Source organism: Schistocerca serialis, chromosome 3, assembly GCF_023864345.2.
Source record: "Schistocerca serialis cubense isolate TAMUIC-IGC-003099 chromosome 3, iqSchSeri2.2, whole genome shotgun sequence".
In the NCBI taxonomy this organism is placed as follows: Eukaryota; Metazoa; Arthropoda; class Insecta; order Orthoptera; family Acrididae; genus Schistocerca; species Schistocerca serialis.
Window position 1 is genome coordinate 650,302,155 of NC_064640.1, and position 22,197 is coordinate 650,324,351.

At 39.3% G+C, this 22,197-nt stretch overlaps 1 protein-coding gene across 1 annotated transcript in view; it reads right to left on the reverse strand.

The window, feature by feature from the left end:
- LOC126471074 (cytosolic carboxypeptidase 6) overlaps nucleotides 1-22,197 on the reverse strand; it is a 1,596,780-nt gene that overhangs the window by 1,075,851 nt on the left and 498,732 nt on the right. Inside the window, exon 3 of the mRNA XM_050099147.1 lies at nucleotides 9,131-9,225. Within this exon, the coding sequence (XP_049955104.1) occupies nucleotides 9,131-9,225 (95 nt within the window). The remainder of the gene's footprint in view (nucleotides 1-9,130; nucleotides 9,226-22,197) is intronic.

Here is a 22,197-nt window from a genome sequence, read left to right on the forward strand (position 1 = left end):
GTTCTTCTTCTTCTCTTCCAGTAGCTTCAAAAAATATTTAAAAAGTGGGAGTCGCCTTATAAAGGAGTCCGAGAACAGCATGTTTCAGTCTGCCTGGGAATACACCTTGTGATACTGATGTATTGGATACGTGACTGAATAAACTGCATATACAGGGTATTTCCGTAAGAACGAGCAAAAATTCAACAGGACATAGAGGATGCTCCACTCAACAATTTGAGGTAGGGAACCTGGGGTCGCACAAGTCATCTTAAGGAGATAAAAGGATTAAATCACATTACAGTGTACGTTTTTTATTTACATTAGTTACACTTAACAGCAAACACCGTCATTCACGCAATGAACGTACCATTTGTACTGTAGCTCACAAAACGTTGTTTCCACCCCCCTCTCACTAACAGCAGAGTTTACGTTCTCCAAAACCTTTGCACGAACCTCAAGTAAACAAAACCTACATCATGACTTCCTAGTAATCAGGCTTGTGTTTGCTTCCTCGCAGTAAATAAAGAATGTACATGTAAATAAACAGCACAGTACGTGTAAATTTTAGTCCGCAGCTCGTGGTCGTGCGGTAGCGTTCTGGCTTCCCGCGCCTGGGTTTCCGGGTTCGATTCCCGGCGGGGTCAGGGATTTTCTCTGCCTCGTGGTGACTGGGTGTTGTGTGATGTCATTAGGTTAGTTAGGTTTAAGTAGTCCTAAGTTCTAGGGGACTAATGACTATAGATGTTATATCCCATAGTGCCCAGAGCCATTTGAAACACGCGTAAATTTGTACGGATGTTAGTTTTAATTAAGCTGGAAAACAGTACGATAGACAAAGCGATAGACAAGTTTACTTCCATATCTCCTTAAGATGGCTTCTCCAATCCCAGGTTCCCTACCTCAAATTGTTCAGTAGAGCATTCTCTATGCCCTGTTACATTTTTTCACGCTCTTACGGATACACCATGTGTTTACAGAACAGGGTTTCATTAGTTTAAATGAGATATTATCAACTGGGTGAAAGGGTTTGCTTTTAGTGAGTTAGTCACATTCTCAGTTTCCTTAGCAGAGCATGGAGTAACTCTGATTTGACTGTATGTATGTGGCACTTCTTGTTACATGTCTTTATTTGCGTTATCTCTTGACTTGTCCACGCCAGTCTGTGGGATCCTTCCCGGAAGTAGTTATGAAAGACGTTGGCTACGTGTTAGGTATCACTTGTTATGTCTGTCTTCTTTGACATACACATTCATTAATTGATATCCCAGTTTGTCCCGGAACTATTTCTTGTATATATGAAATTACAAAACCTTAATCATTAATGGCAGGTATTATATAGAAATTTATTTTTACTTTTACTCAATTTTCTTAATACAGTAAAGTATTTCTTCAAAAATGAAATCTATCCTACTTCCTGTTTCGTCCGAACCATTTTGTACAGAATGAACGTTAATAAAACCGACAAACTGCAGGGACGGCTTCCTGAATGGAAATGGTGGAAGAAAGGTGCTATGTACATGTGTTCGAAAATGCATCGTTGCCACGGTAGATGACGCTGACGAATGACAGTTCCTCTGACCATGTGGCGTGTGTTCATTGTGTGTCGCATGCTCTCTCACTGACGCAGCACTGTAAGCAGCAGAATGGTCTGGTACTCGTGTCGGGAACAAGCCGAGATGGTGTTTGTGTACGGCCAAGCACGTGGAAACTGCCGAGAAGCAGTACGTCTATACTAAAACAAGCACTCTCACAGACCCCAACCACATCACACAACATATATAGCCCTTTTTGGGCGTTTGTGTCATCGTGGGACTTTTCAGACAGACGAACGTGCAAGGGGTAGCGGATTGTGCATACAACAGATTGAGCGGACCGGATTCTACAGGATATTGAGACGTACCCTAGTACAAGCTGTAGGTAAGTGGCCCGCCAACATGGCGTAAGATAAGTACTATTATGTGTATACTGCATGACATTACGTCCCATAGAGAGAACTATGAACACCTGTTGTAACGTGGCTACGATGCAGCTCTGTACTGTGTTCCACAACGATTTATTGTCGTTACAATCGCACCGTCAATTTCCGGACATACGGTCATGCGACATTTTTGCCTCCTTTTTGACTCAGTAATCCATCACTGCAGTTTGTCGGTTTTATTGATGTTCACCCTGTAAGATCTGATTTTCTTTTCGTACTGCATTTTGAGTCCCTTCGCAATCAACGGGGCTTTTGTGTCTCATTAACAACGTACTTCCTTTGGTTTCTTGGGAATGCAACTGTTAAATACGGATAGAATTACATGTAAAATTAAGTTCAATTTAGAGTACACATGTGTCATGTTGCATGAAGCTCTCCAGACAAGTTCCTGTAAGACTACCTGGCTACTTTCTGTTGTCTGTACATTAATTATTCAGTTTTTGTAGTATTACTTCCTTGTGATCATGTAGGAATTAAGTATGGCTCGTTGTATCTTCAGGGGCCCCATTCGCTAGTCGATATACATTTATATCATTGCCTATGTATTCATCAAAAAAATTGTTATTTATTAGGTTATTTACTAGTTTATCGCTTTACTGCGTGTCTTTGGTGGGAAAATAAAAAAAAGAGAAGATTGGTTATATGTGTTAAGTAACATTTCAAAAATAGAGAAACCGAAAAAATTACAGTGCCAAAAAATTATTACTGTAGAGTAATGAAATTTCGGGAATGCATTTGCCTAAGTTATATGTTTAAATGGTTAACATTTCAGGATCACAGGTTAATGTATGAGCGAGATAAGCCATTGCAACTGCTAAATGCTGGTACATTAATAGCCGACATAGCCGCAAGCATTTTGAATGGAAGCATGCAAAAGTGCATGCACTGTGTTGTACAAGTGCTAAATGTCAGTTTGTGGGATGGAGTACCATGCGAGTTGCAGTTGGTCGGTCAATACACGGGCGGTTAACGCTCTTTGTGGATGACGATGGAGGTGTTCGTCCGATGTTGTCCCTTACGTACTCAATTGGAGGCATATTAGGTGATCAAGCAGCCAAATCCATAAGTCGACACACTTTAGAGCATGTTGGGTTGCAACAGCGGTATGTGGGCGAGCGTTATCCTGTTGGAAAACTCCTATGGAATGCTGTTCCTGACTGACAGCACAACGGGTCGAAACACCTGACTGTCGTACAAATCTACAGTCAGGATGAGTTGGATAACCACGAGAGTGTTCCTGCCATCATACGAAACTGCACCCCAGATCACGTGCAGGTCCAGTGTGTCTAGTACGCAGACAGGTTGGATGCAGGCTCTCAACTGGTGTCCTTGTAGCCAGCACATGGCCATCACTGGCACGAGGAGGAACCGGCTTTCATCAGAAAACACAACAGACTTTAAACCTGTTCTACAATGCTAATGGCAGTGGTTTGCGATCAGTGGAATGCACTGTTCAGGGCGTCTGGCTCGGAATTGTCCTTGAAGTAGATTTGTAATACTTCGTTGAGTTACTGTGGTGCCAACTACTGCTCAAACTGCATCTGCACATGCAGGGGTATGCGCCTGAGCCATACTCGGAACACGATGGTCTTCTCTCTCGGTACTGCCACGTGGCTAACCGGAGCCCGGTCTTCTTGCGACCGTAAACTCTTGTGACCAACTCTGCCAGCAGTCTTGCACAGTGGCTACATTCCTGCCAAGTCTTACTCCAGTATCGCAGATTGAACATCCAGCTTCTCGTAGAACTTTTGCACGGCCTCGTGGAACTTAGTAACGTGTCGATAATGGCGTCTTGATGGCCATAAAGACTTTTTTTTTACTAACATTTACTCACCACGTCCAGTCTCTAAGGTAACTAACGATCACGACAGTTACAACATGTATGTAAGGCAAACCTGATTTTCATCGTCATAGTGGGACTACTAGGGCCACTCTTATGCGAATGACTACATCATTCAGATGTAGAAAGACGCCTACTAACTTTCGCTTATGTTGCACAACTCCTTCTTTGTGTTGTGATTTTTTTTCCTGATTAGTGTAGTGTACTTCTCTCTGTCGCGGAATTTGGACTTACCAGCCGGTGCACTCTATTATGTCGAGAACTGCTTATGTTTAGCGGACGGGTGTGGTGCTTCATATTCTTTCATGTCTCTTAAATACATGGTGCCAACGAACGGTGTGGTAGATTACTTCCCATGCGATGGATAACTGCCGGTTACTGGGCATATCATTAATAATGCCCTTCACGAGTGTTATTCAGACTTGACAGGGACTGACGGAATGATTCAATGGAGAGCAATTCCGCTTCGTGCAAGACACCTTTGTAGTTTTGTTTGCACCCACATATGTTTCACCACTTTTTGTGCTATTTGCAGCGGTTTTGTTTATTCTCCGTCTGCAAAACTGTCACATGTTAACCTTTAAAGAAACTTTTGCTAGAAACATTTACATTTCCAAAATGAGCTATTTTTTCCAACCTTTTTTACATTGGTTTGCATACAGTAAGAGCTGAGACATGTATCACTGAGTTTAGGCATTCTATGTTGTTTATTTACGATATACCTACAGCTTCTATTTACATACGTCTCATAGCGCTGTTGGATATTTATGCTAGTAGCTTTAGGCCTACTACGCAATCTACAACTTTTCATCTGCAAACAGCAAAACGTTATTTAATTTTTCCTGGCTGTTATGCATTTCAGACAGAGAATCACTATGTGTCGTGTTGTTTAGCGTATTACATACAGTTTCTTTAATGCTATTGTGTTTTTATTTTTTTTGTGTGCCAACGTCGTCAGAAATCCCTTAATTTTATACAGCCCATTCAGCATTTTGTGCTTTCTTAGGTAGTTCATTAATCATGAAAATAATCAAAAAAGTACTTTAGTTTCAACTGCTTTGACAACTCTCATAGATTAAAATTTGATAGATGTTTGTCATATTTTCTAGTTATTTCTACGAATTTTCTTTTTTACTTTTTTCTCTCCACTTCCCTTATTCTCCATTGCCATGTTGTGTCTCTTTTGTTCTTCCAATTCTTTATCACCTTTCCTTTCATTTATGACAGCATTTGCCACATCAGCTGCCCCGCTGGACAGTGAACCGGCAGCAGCCTAATATGGTAACGCAGCGAAAAACCATGGAAGAAATCCACTTCATACTGGGTTAGTCCTAACGCTCCCTTCTTCTTCTTGATGTATTTAAGGATTTTTCACAAGAGATGTACCTAGTGTTATGAGCAGATCTCCACCAACTTTCTTTTCTCATCTTCTTTATTGTTCATAAGTTAAAAATTCGGAAATTCAGTGTAGTTTATCATTTTTGTGTGTAATTTTGTTGACTTCAAGTTAGTCTTTCCACCAGGCAACGAAGTGCAGGGGATCATAAAATTGTTCATTAAGGTGGAAAAACAATTTACAATCCACAACCACTGTCATCGACGCCCATACCTTGTCTTCTTTTTCCATACATTTTCTTCTTACTGTCGTTGCAGCCAATGGTTCACCAAATAAAGCATCTCCAGTATACATTCCTTCTTTTGCAGCCAACTGAAGTTGTTTTTCATTTTCATGTCTCTTATCCAAATCTTTGTGTTCTCTGTAGGCAATATCAGGTCCTTTGCATACTCTATGGAATGAATTTACTCCTTGGTCTCCTCAGGTTTGTCTTTCATTCAGTTTTTTTTCCAGAACCACAATAATTGCAACCTGGCAGATGCATTTCGAAAGGAAGTTTCTTGATCAACAAGTTCACCAAGTCTTTCCCATGGTTTTCACTGTTCCATAGCGTGTGAGGAAGATTGTTAAAAAATCTGATCAGATAAAAAATTCCTCTGGGGTTATTGATGTGGAAGTCATTGAATTTATTCGTCAATATTTGTGTTGCGCCAACTTTCTCGTTGTGAAAATTTGTGTTTCGTGCTATCTCTTCGCCCTGAATAACCATTAGTATATATACATTCTGTCCTTTTGCATCTGTTTGCAGTGGTCAGCGCATTTGCCTTGTAAGCAGGAGGTCCTCGTTCGAATCCCAGTCAAGCCAAAATTTTCAACTTTCCCCATCGCCTCAAGGAAACGCCTGCTCACAGCCATTGTCTGAATTCCTTTGTGTCTTAATTCATACTGGCTGCTTGGTGAAAATGGTGTCTGTTCTTCTATAAATGTCTGAAAGAACAGAGAACCAATATAAATAATTAGGGCGAGGACAACCAACTGTCTCTTGAGTGCGGATGCACATCAGGCTCGAACTCTTTCGAGAATCGCGAAATGCCGCTAGTAATGAGGATAATAGGCAAGAGGCACTGATGCCTGGTGCTCTCTCCACAGGTTCTGTTTCTACAGGTACATTTGTAAATCCTCAATTAAGGTGGGCGGATGCTACCGAGGGTTTTGCCGAACTGAAAAGTCTTAGAGGGACCTTTTAACGTTTTATTCACTCGCGTCTCAATGTCACATCCCCCCGTGATCACGCCACAGGAGAACACAAAATACAAGCGGTGAAGAATCATGCTGTTTCGGCTCACCTTCAGATTTCGTCAAATAGTTTTGAACAGCCCATAGGGGCATCAGCCTGTACACAAGAGCAAAAACGTAGTAGCGCTGCGCTCCAAACGATCGCGATCACATTCGCTGGAAATACAGTCCCACTACGCCCTTATCGTGGAGGTGAAACGCCCGAGGATATCGGCAATGTCGAAGACAGTGAAGAACATCTTCCTGTTGCTCATCGCACTGCGAACTGACTTTTCCGACCGCGAAAACTGTGCGAATCAAAGCCCAAGACAAAGGAATGGTTCTATTTATGCCATTCTTGCGACCCCCCTGTGGCTTTTTCGTGTTGATTCTGAGCGGCGAAGTGTTTTTCGTGGCTACTCATAAACTAACTTCGCGATTTCAACTCTTGGTGTGGTCGTTCTCACATCTGTTGTAGAGGAGTCAAAACAAGGGTTGATGTGGGTAATTGGAGGTATTCCGACCTTCCGATCGTGTGACACGTCCGCACTGACATTGGGCAGAATTAAGGTGAAATTTGGTAACAATGTGACATCATTAAACTACCTTACACGTCATATAGACTTCCGAGCTGAGGTCTTTTTTTCGCATCTATCGGCACCTTGCTGTTTGAAGGGTAGTCAAACATGAAGGCGACGCCGTACGGCGCAACACTTTTTCACCGTTACAGAGATGGCTTGTACGCACCTCTCATCCAAATTTAAAACCTAAGCGTCGCAATGGTTTGGAATTATCGGGCTACAAAAATGATCCCATAATTCTTTTGTGCAGTGTAGATCGTCAGATGGGGATCGCAGTACTTCCTGTGCGCCTTTAACACGGTAATACAGCAGTAGCCTGCAGAATATACAACCTGGTCACCACGAAACGTGTTTCCCCTTTGAATGTTGCCCATCCTGGGTTCGACTGCTCCGAAAACGGTTAGAACAAGGTCTGACGTTATGCTACTTACCTGACGAACCACAATATTGCGTTCTCCTTGCAGATTCCAATGCTATCTCAAGCCCAATGGCCATATCTATCTTGGTTGGCCTTAAGCGTAAGCTCTTTCCGATTACAGCTTAAATCCTAGTATTTGCCTACCTCTGTTACTCAAAATAAAAGTAATGCCCTTGCTTTTCACGTGGTTAGTTAGAGCTATTTTTTTTTAATTTGTGTGATATGGGACTGCAGGACCGTATAAACAGTGCTGAACACTAACCTTAATTAACTGTGTGAGAACCATTATTTGGCAAATTTAAGGAAGTGATGAAGTAAAAGACGAGGAAGCTAGTGCCAATACATTGATACTGCGTGAGGTGGCTCAATGGCTAGCACATTGGACTTGCATTCGCGAGAATGACCTTTCAAATCTGCGTCCGGCCAACCAGGTATACGTTTTCCGTAATTTCCCTAAATCGCTCCACGCAAGTTCCTTTGAATGGGTACGTCCGATTTTCTTCTCCATCCTTGACACAATCCCAGCTTGTGTTCTGTCTCTAATGACCTCAATGTCGACGGGACGTTAAACTCCAATCATCCAATCATTCATCCATTCTTCCTTCCTTCTTTCTTTCCCGATCTTTGACAATTAGTCTCTCGTACTGTGAATGTTTCCAGTCTCAGTATCGTCAAAAATGACGAGACAAATTTTTCCATGGTAGTAAAAAAAGGGTTCAAATGGCTGTGAGCAGTATGGGACTTAACTGCTGTGGTCATCAGTCCCCTAGAACTTAGAACTAATTAAACCTAACTAACCTAAGGACAACACACACACATCCATGCCCGAGGCAGGATTCGAACCCGCGAACGCAGTGGTCACGCGGTTCCAGACTGTAGCGCCTAGAACCGCTCGGCCACTCCGGCCGGCCATGGTAGTAAATTAATCAACATTCTTAACTTAAAAATGGTGTTAAAGAGGGAAGAATGGTCCTTTACCCAAGATGTCAGCTAGTGTGTTAGATAGATAGGTAGTGATTTTTTGGTAAATGAGTAGCAGTCTTAAAATCAAACTTACGTTACAGAGTAAAGCTTTGAATAACGAAACAGGTTAGTAAAATAAGAAATAGAACATGAGATAAGTTCCGTAAAGGACAAATGAAAGTGAAAACCTTAAAGAGACTGATCGCACTTCGAATATCTAGTATGAAGAAACCTGCGTTTAAGTCCGTCAAGCTGGAAGCAACGGTAGGATTGAACATGAATAATGTTTTCAGTCAGGTTATAACACGTAGTCATCAGCGCTGTAACAATACTATCGGTAAGAGAGAGGATTTTCCGTGTGTTATGTAATACACTCAGCATCTTTATGAAGACCCGCTTGTAACATTACAAGCAAACCTATTGTAGAGGACAAATCATTTCAAGGTCGGATATGCAGTTGTAAATTTTTTATGAAATTAAACATGCATAAAAATTAACTTTGCTAAATATTATCGTTTGCTTTGTTAACTTGCTGGTCAAATCCAGAAAAATTATTCGGTTTGTGAACTAAAATTAAAAATAGAATCAACTAATAGTCCACCTCCTATAGTCTTTACGATTTTTGCATAATATAAATAACAGATCATTTATTTCTGTTCGATTTCGGATTGTACCTTCAGTTTTTCTTCGAGGCAGTAACAGTGATACAATTATACTGCTATGTTAGAGACAGCAAAATAATTTGATAATTGCTTACCACTTTGGACGACTAGTTGATTTTACCAGTGGCGTCATTCCGTCTCGGAAGAGATTCTTGGTCTTGCTGAAGTTAACAATGTTGAATATCACCCTCTGAAACAGTAAAATTGAAAACTCCTTTATAACTAAATTCATGGGATCAATTACTGTTTTATCCATACAATTTATTTCATATTTGGTTATTGTTACCTATTCTTCAGATTCCTCAGCATGATTTTAAAGAATATCATCTCAGATGACACCAGTAGACTTTTTTCAGAGGTGTACGGTGCGATTCCCTGATGATATTACAAATTTTCAGGAATGATGGAGAAGGATAAATGTATTAATTTGAGGTGACGGATCCTAGTCCGGAAACGACGGAGTTGGAAGGTATAAGCGAAAATCTATCAATTTGCGCATTAGCCTCACACAACGCTCAAACTGAGAGTCTCAAGATATGAACCCTGATCAAGACGTACAGAATGCACATCCAATACTCCACAATACCCTTAGAAAATTCCCCTTTTGGCGGACTAGTAACGGCGCACTAACGAAGTCAGAGAGACGGAAAATCCTAATTCTACGTTACAGTAATAATAAATTCCATTTATCTGCACAAGTTCCACAAGCTGCTACATTTAAAACAGCTGTTCAGAGTGGCGCCTCAGCGTCAATACAAGCATGGAATTGTCGCACGGAATCATGGAATCGTCGCACGGAGGTCTGTTGTTCTAATGCCCCCCGGCGTCGTTTGACACTGTCATAGGCAGCGAGGATTATTGCCAGGAGATCCTCTTCAGTCTCGACAGCCGTCTCATATACAAGACTTTTCAGATGGCTCCACAAGAAGGAATCGGGTGGGTGACATCATGTGAAATCTCTGGCTACGATAAAGGGCCTCCACTGCCCATTCACTTTTCGGGAAACGCCTGATATAGGTGTGCATCAACCCGTAGTAACAAGTGTAGTGGGACCATTTGCTCGTCTGGGTTGTCTGTCCTACAATTTAGCATCAATAGTAGTGGCACATGTATTCCGCCGTGAGAGGTATAAGGACGATTTTCGCTTATGACTTTCGACGCAGGGTAGTAATGGGATTGTGAGGCGACTATACAGCGTCTCCCATCCCACTGTCAATTTCACCTGCCAGTGTCGAGCCCTGCCAAGCAGACGAGGTTCTGATGGCCGAGTATTCGCAATATGACCATAGCATGAAGTGCAGAGGAAATTCTGTACCATACACTCTTATATGAGTTACCAGCTGCGGATGGTAAAACTCAGAGATTGCATTACAATGAACAGTGTTACCTACGATGGGCCAATACCCCATTCATTGACTCAAGAAACGTACTTGCAGTCACAGTGTAGCCTCGAAACAGGATGAATTACCGGACTACGACATGGGAAAGAAATAGAAACACGAGAAAATTATGTAATGAAGCTTAGAAAGTTGCCACCTAGAACATTAGGGGAATTATTCTTAAGGAAAACGAATAAATAAACATTTATAAGAAAAGGAAATTGTTCTTGCGACGGTTACAAAAACTAAGAAGAAACCATCTAGAACTAAACTTGTAGATGAATATATTGTAATCTACAGCGGAGTAAAACACGAACAAAAATTAGCAACCTACATTCGTAGAAAATGAGAAAATAAAATAGACGTCTGTAACTGTGTAAATTAACGAACTATACTACCAGGAATTACAGATCCAACAGGAATCATAAGAATAATACCCCCAGGAGGGAAAAAACTGACAAGCTCGAAGCTTTTAGAAACAATTACAAGTAATATTAATCGGATACAATAAATATCATATTTTACTCATTGGAGATGAGAATGGAATTATACCAATTCTAAAAATAGGTGTTACATTCGGAGAAAACACGGGTAATGAAAACGGCCAAAATATTTTGAGATTTTGCTGCCTTCAATCATTAAAAAATTAGTAATAGTATTTTTTCAGGAAGGAAGACATACTGAAACTTACCTGCTCAGCAACAGGATATAGATTAATTATAGATTATAGAATAATAAATGAGGGACTGCGTGAACAGCTTAGAGACACCACAGTTATCGAAGAATGGATGTAGGATCAGACCACTTCTTATTGATGTCAGTAAATGACATTTCCGTAAAATGGAGAAAACCGAAGGAACCAGTTAAGGATGAAAAGGAAGAAGAAGTATTTAAGATGTACCTTTTGGAAAATAGCAACGTACGAAATTTCTACCATACTCGAATGATGAAAACGTAAGTGAATTTGGAAACGGTAGAACACTTGGAAATGAGATGGAAAAAGTTAAGAAAAGAAGTATCACTTTCAGCTAATGAGGTTCAGGAGAAGAAAAGGAAATACTGCAAACGAAGGGGAGTAAAGATTTGGACAGAAGAGATAGAAACAACAGTTCAGGGAAATTAAGAATCTTTCGTGACCTACATAAAAAATCTAAACAGTCTTACAAACGAAAACAAAATACAAAAAGAAAAGAAATAATGAGAAATTCATAACATGAAAAGCGCACGCAGAATTATGGGGCTGCTCTGTTAGTAACATAGAGCAGGATTTATGTGGCAGAGGAATTATCGCTTATAAAATGTCCGCACGGTGTTACCACGCGGTCTTAGGCGCCTTGCCACGGTTCGCGCGGCTTCCCCCGTCGGAGGTTTGAGTGCTCCCTAGGGTGGGTGTGGTGTGGTGTGGTGTGTATATGCGTGTGTGTGTGTGTGTGTGTGAGTGTGTGTGTGTGTGTGTGTGTGGTGTTGTCATTAGCGTAAGTTAGATTAAGTAGTGTGTAAGCCTAGGGAACGATGACCTCAGCAGTTTGGTCCCATAGGAACTTACCACCACCACCGCTTATAAAGTAGCAATAATATAGGAGAGTACGAATGGATAGGTAATTATGAAACAAACTGCATGATGATACTTTGATTCAGACATAACGTGAATGAAATGACACAAAAGAGCAGGACAATATCGATACAGCGAACTCATGGGTACTCCAAAAGCTACAAAGAATAGAAAAATCACGCATTTAGATGATATTAATATGGAACTGTGGAAATATGGAGGGATATACTTGATGTAATGGTTCTTCACGTCTTTAATCGATATTAGATAAATAAGAACGTACCAAAACGCTGACTTCCAAGCCAAAGTAATATCTACACATTAAATGTATTCGCAATAGCGAATAATGACAACCATAAGCTGTGGAATGGAATGACAGTGAAAATTCGTGCCGGACCGGCATTTGAACCCTGATTTCCCGCAAATCGCGAGGGGTCGCCTTACCGTCTGACTATCAGCGCACAACCCACGTCCATTCCGAAACTTCCATATGTCGTCAACGATGCGTCATTGTCGTAAGTCCATTCTACAGCGAATGGTTCTCATTACTTGCAATTTCGAGTACATTTAATGTATTTCATAACGGCTTCAGCAGTGCCTGTTCCTTTGACATGCACGCATCGTAATCAGAATAACACAGGCACTGTAATATCGTGTAAAGTAATATCTATCTTTTTAAATTGCTATAAAAATAAGTCGACTAAATATTAAGGTGTAAGCTTCCTGGATTCAGCCTACAGTTTGTATGTAAATACCTGAATGAAGAAACAAAAGTCATCGGGCAAATATTAATATCTCATGAATTATCAGATTTTAGAAAGGGTGATTATCTTTGACAATGTCTTGTACTGCAAGAAGCAATAGAAGATATACGAAAATTCAATAGAGTAATTCATCTTGCAATTATGAATACTGAAAAAGCATCTGATAATGTTAACAGAGAAATGCTCTTGAATAAAATAAGTGATAAAGGTCATCCATTTCACCACATGGATGCTGTTAATAGTCTATACACAAACACCGAAATCTTTATAAATATGGGAAATTTGGAAATATAGTCACAAACCCAATGAAGACCAACGAAGAATTACAGCAAGGATGCTGTATTTTTCCGACACTCCTCAGGAGAGAGAGAGAGAGAGAGAGAGAGAGAGAGAGAGGGGGGGGGGGGGGAGGGAGGGAGAGAGAGATATATAAAGTTACCAGTACATAGAAAATATTGAACACAAAAGGGGTATTTTTTGATCGTGACACTATACTGAAGGTAATATTTTATGCAGCTGATCTAACTCTTATTACAGAGAATGAAGATGACCTACAGATGGGACTCTATAAGCATTACCAAATTGCCTCTGATTACAACTTAGCATTTTCTGTAGATAAAGCGAAAGTGATGGAATTTCAGTGCAGACAAGAAGTATGATCCAAAACACGTTGAATAATAAAATCCAGGAACAAGCTAAACATTTTAAATATCCAGAAGGTGACACGGTATATGAATATAATTAAGACGTTGATCAAAAATTAAATAAATTTGCTTTCAAATGTGGAACGATCTTAAAAACGGTAGCAGTACCGACTCAACTGAAGGAAGTGAAGCGTAGGTGACGAGGTGGTCGAAGGCTGTGTTCCAAAAATGAACACCATAGAGACAGAAGTGATGACACTTTCTGTAGGATTTGACCATCATTTTGCAGGACAATGCTCAAGCACGTACAGTGCAAGCTGTTACTGATTTGTTTGACTGATGGGACTGCTAAATGCTGTACCACCTACTGCACTCGCCTGACTTAAGCCCTCGTGAGTTCAACTCGATTTCTAAACTGAAGGAAACGCTTCACGGCATTCGCTTCAGAACTGTTACAAATTCTTGGGGCAATAGACCGCGCCGCAGGAACTGTCAACACAACTCGCGGTGCTACAAGTATCGTACGACTTCCACATCGCTGGTAACGGGTTATACACAATGCTCGTGACTACTTTGAAGGTCAGTGAAACCTTGAAACACGTACCTATTTTGTAAGAGCTGTAAATAAATAGTAGCCACTACTAAAGTTCCAACCCCCGTATTTAGTTATATATAATCCAAACAAAAAGGAAGGAAAAGTAACAGAAAATGTTAGTAGCATATAGACTGTCTGGATGGAGAGAGACTCCCGGTAAAGACCCTGAATTATAAATGAACAGGAGGAGGAGAAGAAGAAGAAGAAAAGCTTTCGAATCAGTCGTTTTCGTACCAGAGATCTGCGCCTCAGACTGTTACACTAGCCCTAATAAGTTTACTAGGTCAGCACGGAAACAATCTCTACATTGTTTTCTGCCTGACAGAATTAATTAATGAAAACCAATCTCAATTCTTCACGTTTATCTACAATCACATGGTGCATTGTATATGACTGCTCAAGTAGGCCGTAACAGTCGGTTTTTTCTTGCTGTACATCACACAAATTTGTAACTTCGAAAATTAATCTCGGAAGCAAATGACAACGGTAGGCTATACGTTCGCGTATCTTATACATTTTACCTTCCGTTCTAAAAATCGATAACAGAACAATGAATAACTGAGTCGGACATCCTTATTTCTTCATATTGGTATTCACATGTACGTCAAAAAAGTCAGTCTTTTATGTTTAGTGACGCATGAACATGCTGAGATGATGCTAAACAAGAATGAGATTCATGGAGTTAGTTTGCGTTGGGTCAACGTCCAGTCATCAAGGTATGTGAATTTATCAGGTTACCCAGTGACAGGGTAGATATCGAAAATAAATTTTAAGAGATCAATATCAAAAAGACAATGCATTCATTGATGTTCAGCATAAAACTCAAATACCTATCAATAATTAAATATTTATCTTTCGTTCGTATGTAATTGCTGTGTTCCAATACAGTGCTGCATAAAATGTGTTTAACCATACAAAGCGATAGAAACAGCATCTAGATGTGCTTTATACGTCTTTCATACAGTGCTTGCATCACCGAACTGGAAGGCTTCACGTCAGTCCTTCAGATTGCCTTTAATAATCCCGCAGTTACAATCATGTAAGGGAGGTACAAGCAACATCAGAGCCCCGTTAATAGCCATGTGTAAAAATGTATTTTCTAACTGAAAGCGTGATCTCTCTGAGAAACTGTGACTACTGTAATTGCAATGGAAGATGACTCAGCGTGTGTCATTTGCTATTACTGTTCGAATCCGGTTATCACAATAAAAAAACTTCAAGGGACCAAGACGGCGTCATGTTGCAAAGATGTATATTTTTGTAAATTATACCCACTATTTATTAGGATTCCTTTCGGTGCCTTTCAAAGATGGGTAAAATAGATGACATCGTCATTTCACTTATAGTTCGAAAACTTTCGTTGCATCAGTCATCACTGCGGTGTATTGGCAACATAGTACAGGAATTATTATTAATATCAACAAGTGTGCGACTCATTTGACTTTAGCAATTAGGTAAGATATTCATGCAATATGTAACTGATTTTGGTAAGAAAATTTTCTTGAATTTTGTGGAAGTACTTGCTTTGGAATGTGTATATTGAGTGATGCTTCAAAATAATGAAGTAATGAATGTCAGACTTGTTAAAACAGCAGATTTCACTTCTTACTGGAGGGCGTAAGTACCTCAGTAAAAAGCAGCTTGTATTCAAAGAGAATCAGAACTGCTACAGAAGTCTGAAAAGTTGTGTGGTTCATTGAGAGTTGGAGACGCACGAACAACTGGCGAATTCCTGTGACTTTGAAGTGATACAGATTAACTGCACCCCACAGGCCCTCTCCGTTTAAGTAGAAAGGAAGTCATTTAAATAATGAGGTGGAGTAGTCTTTTTACGTGAAATGGGGAAGCGTTTGCCAATACCCATTACAAAACTGTTCCCCTGGGAATACCGTAAGAACTAAAAGGGCTTTATTTTCAGGACCATTGAGCATCGAAACTATCGGCATTTCGCTTCCGACAGGGCAATCTGATGGGTCTTCGCCAACCAGTAAAGCCTGCTTCACTTTCGATTTCATTGTGAGCAGCTTTTACGTGTGTGCAACTTTTAAGATACATTTATGAAAGACACTTGGCTTCATTACGGACAAAGAAACATGGCAAACCAGAATTTTCGAGAAATAATCCGTCATTAATCTTTGTTTGCAAGTGAAATTTCGGAAATGTTGTTCAGATACAACCGAAGATGGACACAGAGAAGTCTTTGAGAAACAGAACATGTATATATATATATATATATACAAGTTAGAAGTTTTCCGTATATTCTCTGTGATTTGGGTGAATACAACCAATGTGATCTAACTGATGAATAATTCAAGAATCGCTGGTAATTTGATAAAATGAAATTTTAATTTGTAGACGCTGAATGACACCCGTAATGGAAATTACGGTCAAAATCAAAATTTACTGCAACGTTCTTCATGTTACTTTGAAATATTAAATGCTGTAACCGTATAGATAACGTATTACTTATATGAATGAAAATGATAAATGTGGTGATTTACATGTGTAACTGCTGTGACATATTTGCATTACGATATTCATACAGTAATATGTATTTAAAATTATGAGTTAAATTAGTGACAAGAACTGAGCTCCAAAGGTTATACGAGAAGACGCACTATGCGGAGGGGACTAAATAATGTTTGAACAGTCATACCTTAGTCACAAATTTTGGCAAAAATAATCAAACTCAAGAACAAATAGGCAAATTCCACTATCTAGGAGATATTGTTGAATCCGGAGGGATAAATCGGAGACTAACAACGAAAGGATTTAACAACTACGGAGTGGGTACTAACTGCCATAGAAATATAAATCAAAAAGTGTATATAACACGAGGGAAAATAACAGCAATACAAAGCAGGCGTGAAAGAGAAGCTCTTTACTTATCTGAAATCACGATAATTATTGGTATATAACAATAAAAAGGTCACTGGGAAACAAGAAAGGAAACTGCTTAGAAAAATTTTAGGACCAAATCGTTGAAATGGAATCTGGATGGAACATGAGTCACATGAGCTCAGTCAAATTACAGAAAAGTCATGTCAAGCATTACCAACTACAGTTTTACGTTCACATGTTTAGAATGGACAACAATAGACTCACAAAAAATTGCTAAACTTAGATCTATCGATCAAAAGCCACAAATAGGTAACAGAAACTAAAAAAAAGCGAAAATTTGCAACCATAAAGAAATTATTCAAGACAGAATGAAATTTTGGATCCTTACCCAAAGATACAAATTTTCCGAGAAGCGCAGGACAGAAGTATGGACAGAAGAACATAAATAGCAGCACAATGAATGAAAGGAGATATACTGTGATGAAAGGAGTAAATATGTGCTAAACAAGTTAAAATGTATTCCTTAGCTGAGCACAACAAAAGAAATAAACAAAGAAGAATAGCGAAAGAAGTATGAGAAAATCTTTATATCCACAGAACTATCAACCATGTTCCAGTCAGCATTGTGGACGTTAAATATTTCATTTAAGTAAACTGTTTCTATCATGTTTGGCAGTGACGAGGGAGAGATGGTTCGTATGGTCTCACGCACTTACTAACAGGAGGAGGCAATTCGCATACTTTATGTTACTCTGAAGACAAGCTATTTAAAGTGCTCACTTTAAAAACTTGCCCACTGAAATGTGATTTATGAGTAGGCGGCAGAAAGAATGCATCAGTTGAATTACCTCAATGGTTTTAACGAAGTCTGGCTAGTTACTTCTGGGTTTGCGGTGCAAAGAGTTATAGGTATTTAATACAGTAAGGACGTTATGAACGGTAGAATTTAGAAGAGGAAATGTATTTAGTGAAAGGCGCAGTCTGTACTCACGCAGTGACACAAGGTATGGAAGAATTTTAACAGAAGGCATAGGAAGGACAAATTAGAGAACGGAACTATAAATACTGACAGATATAGAAAAAGTTCCACGCTTGATTGACAAACTAGAAGATACCGTATGGAGGCAGTAAGACTCTTAACATCATGCTGTGGTCAACGTCTGGGAGTGGATCCAAGCTAGGATATGTCCACAGTAGGGTTTACAGATGGATCTATCAACATTCGGTTTGGGATATGTTCTGACATTCATCGTGCAACTACGCTAGAAGTTAACAATGACATAAATAATTTCCCTGAAAATTATTTCCTTCTGTTACATACATCTTGGATCTGTAGAGCATTTTAGAAGCTTTGGCAGCTGCATTTTATCTGTATTCTGTGTTAGTAACGTATAGGAAAGTAAAAAGAGATGAGTGCTGCCCTTTATAGTCAAAGATCCTTTCAGAGCAGTAGTGATGGTAATGGGGTAAGAGTTTGTAAGAACCTGTAAGCATAAAGCTGTAGGTAAGAAAATGTATTGTGGATTTAACAGTTATCTTCATGGTAAATTCTCCAACCTCATGTCTTCGAGTCGCATCATGATGTGGGTGACGAGCGAATAACGAAATTACATGCTGATATGTGCACGTTAGCTGCTTTCCTCTTAGGTCACTACTCTCCAATAAAAAGAAAAATCATTAGTAAATGGTTGTAGAGATATGAGGGAACTGTAGCTCAGTTAATAAGGTACTAGATTCTTAAGAAAGAAAACATGTAACCTCCATCAGAATACGACAACTGACAGCAATAAAATCAAATGAATTCATATATAATATGGATTTCGATTTCCATTTCCCTAACCAGCCAGGCTATAATGAGAACACAAATCTTGTGTACATTCATCTCCATGACTTCGATTAGCAACTGTTACTATTGCTCAGCGTTTCCATTCGACTTAAAATCTACTGATCTCAACATAAAATAGACTTGACTGATTTTGGTACAAAATTCATTGATATCGAAAAAAGCTGGTTGATTTTGAGCTAAAATTGATTAATTTGGCCGGGGAATGATGTATCGACAACCCGGCCCCTATTAAAGAAATTACTCCTTCAAGTGCAGTTGATGCAGGAAACTGGAAATGCAAGAGATTGAATTCAAAAAACAAGAAATTAAAACGAAAACTAATGTATTTGATGAAAACTGATTACATGAAGGGAAACTATAAACTGCCAATGTGCAAGCAATGCTTACAAATTACTTTACATTCGCTGTAGTTAAATAAAATCTGAATGCGAACAGGCTATACAAGAAATATACATGTACTGTAAATACTAATGCGGGGTAATCCACATCGGCGTACTTGTCAAAAATTATGAGTTCAAGGGTGTTTGCTGTATTAGAGGCCATATGACAAAGACTCTGTTTGTCAGACTCCACTCCCATTTTGACCTGCTTAAAAACACAGGAAATAGAGGGCAGAATTAAAATACCCTGATTGCTCTCCCTTATTAGCATGTGTGGGGTATGCAGACACTTTAGAAGAGCTGTTATATCCTTTACATGTTCTCACAATAAAACATGCTACCACTGTGACATATAGCAATACATTTCAGTTTACATCATACGTCGGACGTGAGCAACAGAGAACATAAGTAGACGTGTTGACCATTATGCATAGTTCACATAGCATTAGAGATATACTGTACAAATCCTACGATAGAGCTAGTAGATTGGTCTATAATTACGTAAACCAATATTACATAACTTGTTTTTGTTAAAGTAAGACACCACACAGCAACATTCTGTATGGACACAGACAGTGCCTAGAAAAAACAGCTCGTATTATGATGGATATGGTTACATCGTGATCTTAAAATTTCCTTCAGAAAAGCTGATGAACATTAAATAACCAATGCAGAACTGTCACACAAGGGTTTGCACGGTTCCATAGTTGGTCAATGTAGACTGTTTTCCACAGGTTAAAGAAAAATCATCATTTTAACTACTGCAGAGTAATATCGTTAAGACATTTAGACCTGCACTACACAGCTGAATATAGTTAACAAGTGCTTTGTAATGTGGGAATAACATACCGAAGGCAACTTTTGCCATGCGTTTACCTAGCAGTAACACGAAGCTGCAACAGTACATATAGCATGAGAAGTATCTGGTTCTGTTACCAACCCGCGATAACATTGCAGTTGTAATTTCGTTGCATACATCCATGTGTCAGAACCCTTTATAATTCTCACTTTAACGACATTTAATTGATTTATAGATATACTTAGAAAAGGAAATATACAGAAGAAGTGACAGGAAATTGCAGAACGCAGTGAGGTTTTAAAGTAAACACTAGATAAAACTGAATACTGTTTACTTTCAGTTGTAATGTATAGACCGCAAGTGGGAAATTAGGAACTGTTTATGAAGAATTTGGATTGCTTATTATGCTATCTGTAAGACAGCAGCAAACAGTTAATACTCTGTGGTGATGTTGATGTAGATCTTCTAAGGGATTCTGATAAGAAAAATGACCCGGAAATCTTATTTCGATACAAAAATTTGATCAAAATTTTTAACATTCCAACACAGATGGATAAAGACAGTCGAACCCTAATTCATAATGTTCTCTGTGGTGAAACTCAGGGCAAGATTGTAGCTATTTAGCCAATTACAAATGCTCGGCTGATCATGATGCACAGCTACTTGCCTTACAATACTGATATTCTGCAGTAGAAATCAGTTAGAATAATTAATTATTCGAAGACAAATGCTTTTTGTAATAGTTCAAAAGAGAAGACCTAGTATGAAACTGAAAATGAACTAAATGCCAGCTCAAAACTTTATCATTGAATCTATTCCATGGTAAATTCATACCGTGTTTGAAATTAAATTTCCGCATAAGCTAATAAGAAAGGCCCTTAACAGCTATGAAAAAACCATTTATCAGTAGAGTTATTAAAGTATTTAGCGAACGGGAAAGGGAAATGTTATCAAAAACTCAAGGAACATGCACATAGAGTCAGAAATCTGTAATTTCAGCAACAGACTTGGAACTATATGGAATGTAGTGAAACGAGAGACAGGACAACCAGCTACAGATCAGTCTAAATCACAAGTGATCGGAATGGAAGTGCCAAAAATGGTAAGTCACAGTTAGCAAACACAGTGTTCGAAATTAATGTTGCATATTGCCGAAACATTAATACTGCAGGTTGTGATGGAGAAATACATTATGACGTCAATACATTGGTTTGTTTGTAATGCAGTTCTAGCGGAAAGAGTCCATGTTTATACCAAGAGGGGCGGTATGTACAGTAAGTGCCAAGTGAGTCACCGGCAAACATTGCAGTACTTCTGCTATGTATCATTACTAGAGATGTGTTGCTTCAAAATAGTTAGACAAACAATAACCGTCGTCAGTGGCTTCATAGAGTAACTAAAATGGAGCAAGGAATGAGACAGGTTGACAGCCTTGCTGTGAGTCAAAGTGATGTCGCTCTTGAATCTGGAACAAATTTCTAGTGTCAGTATCAGGTAAGGACAGTCACGTAAGTAATCGCGAAAGGAAAACAACAGGAATGCAGGACCAACATTTGAGTTTAACTGCAAACATAAACCCTTAAAACAATGTTACACGTCTGTGGCGGCAGTTCCAAACAGCTACAGCAGTGCAGGTGTCAACACAAACGATACGAAATAGGCTCCTTGAGCAGGGATTACGTGCCAGATGACCTCTCAAGGCTCTTCTTCTAAATCAGTTTGGGAGAATGGACACGAAACTATTATTTGTAGGCTTGGCCGCAGTTGGAAAAAAAGCAATTTTCTGACGAGACCTATATCAGTCTCCTTCTTGAATGTATTGATACTTGTGTGTGGAGGCTACGAGGATAACGTTTACACCCTAACTATACTGTAGATCGCAACTCTAATCAATGCAGCTCAGTCATGTTTTCGGGTGGAAGCGTTTATCGTCGTAGTATAGCCCATGTGTCAATATGTGTCAGGATGACTGGTGTGAAGTAACTGCACGACATTCCTGCACCCATTGTGGGTCCATTTGGTATACATACTGCACCGGGAGTCACATTGATGGATGACAATGCACGCAACCGGACAATTTGGTATGTAATATGCTTAACAGCATTCAAAACATCTCAAATTATGAGATGGGCCAGTTGGTTCATAAGCTATTTATTATGCCGGACGACCGGGGGAAGAAACTGTAGTGCTCGCCGTGAAATCTATTGTAAGTTACTGTTTTTGTTTTTTATTTGTGTGTGTCAAGTGGACATTTGTTATTTACTTTACTTTTGTTTCATTATGACTGTACCTGATAGAAAAAAACTCAGTGTTCTTTCCTATTATGTCCAGTATGGAAAATAAATCAGTATACAACATTAAT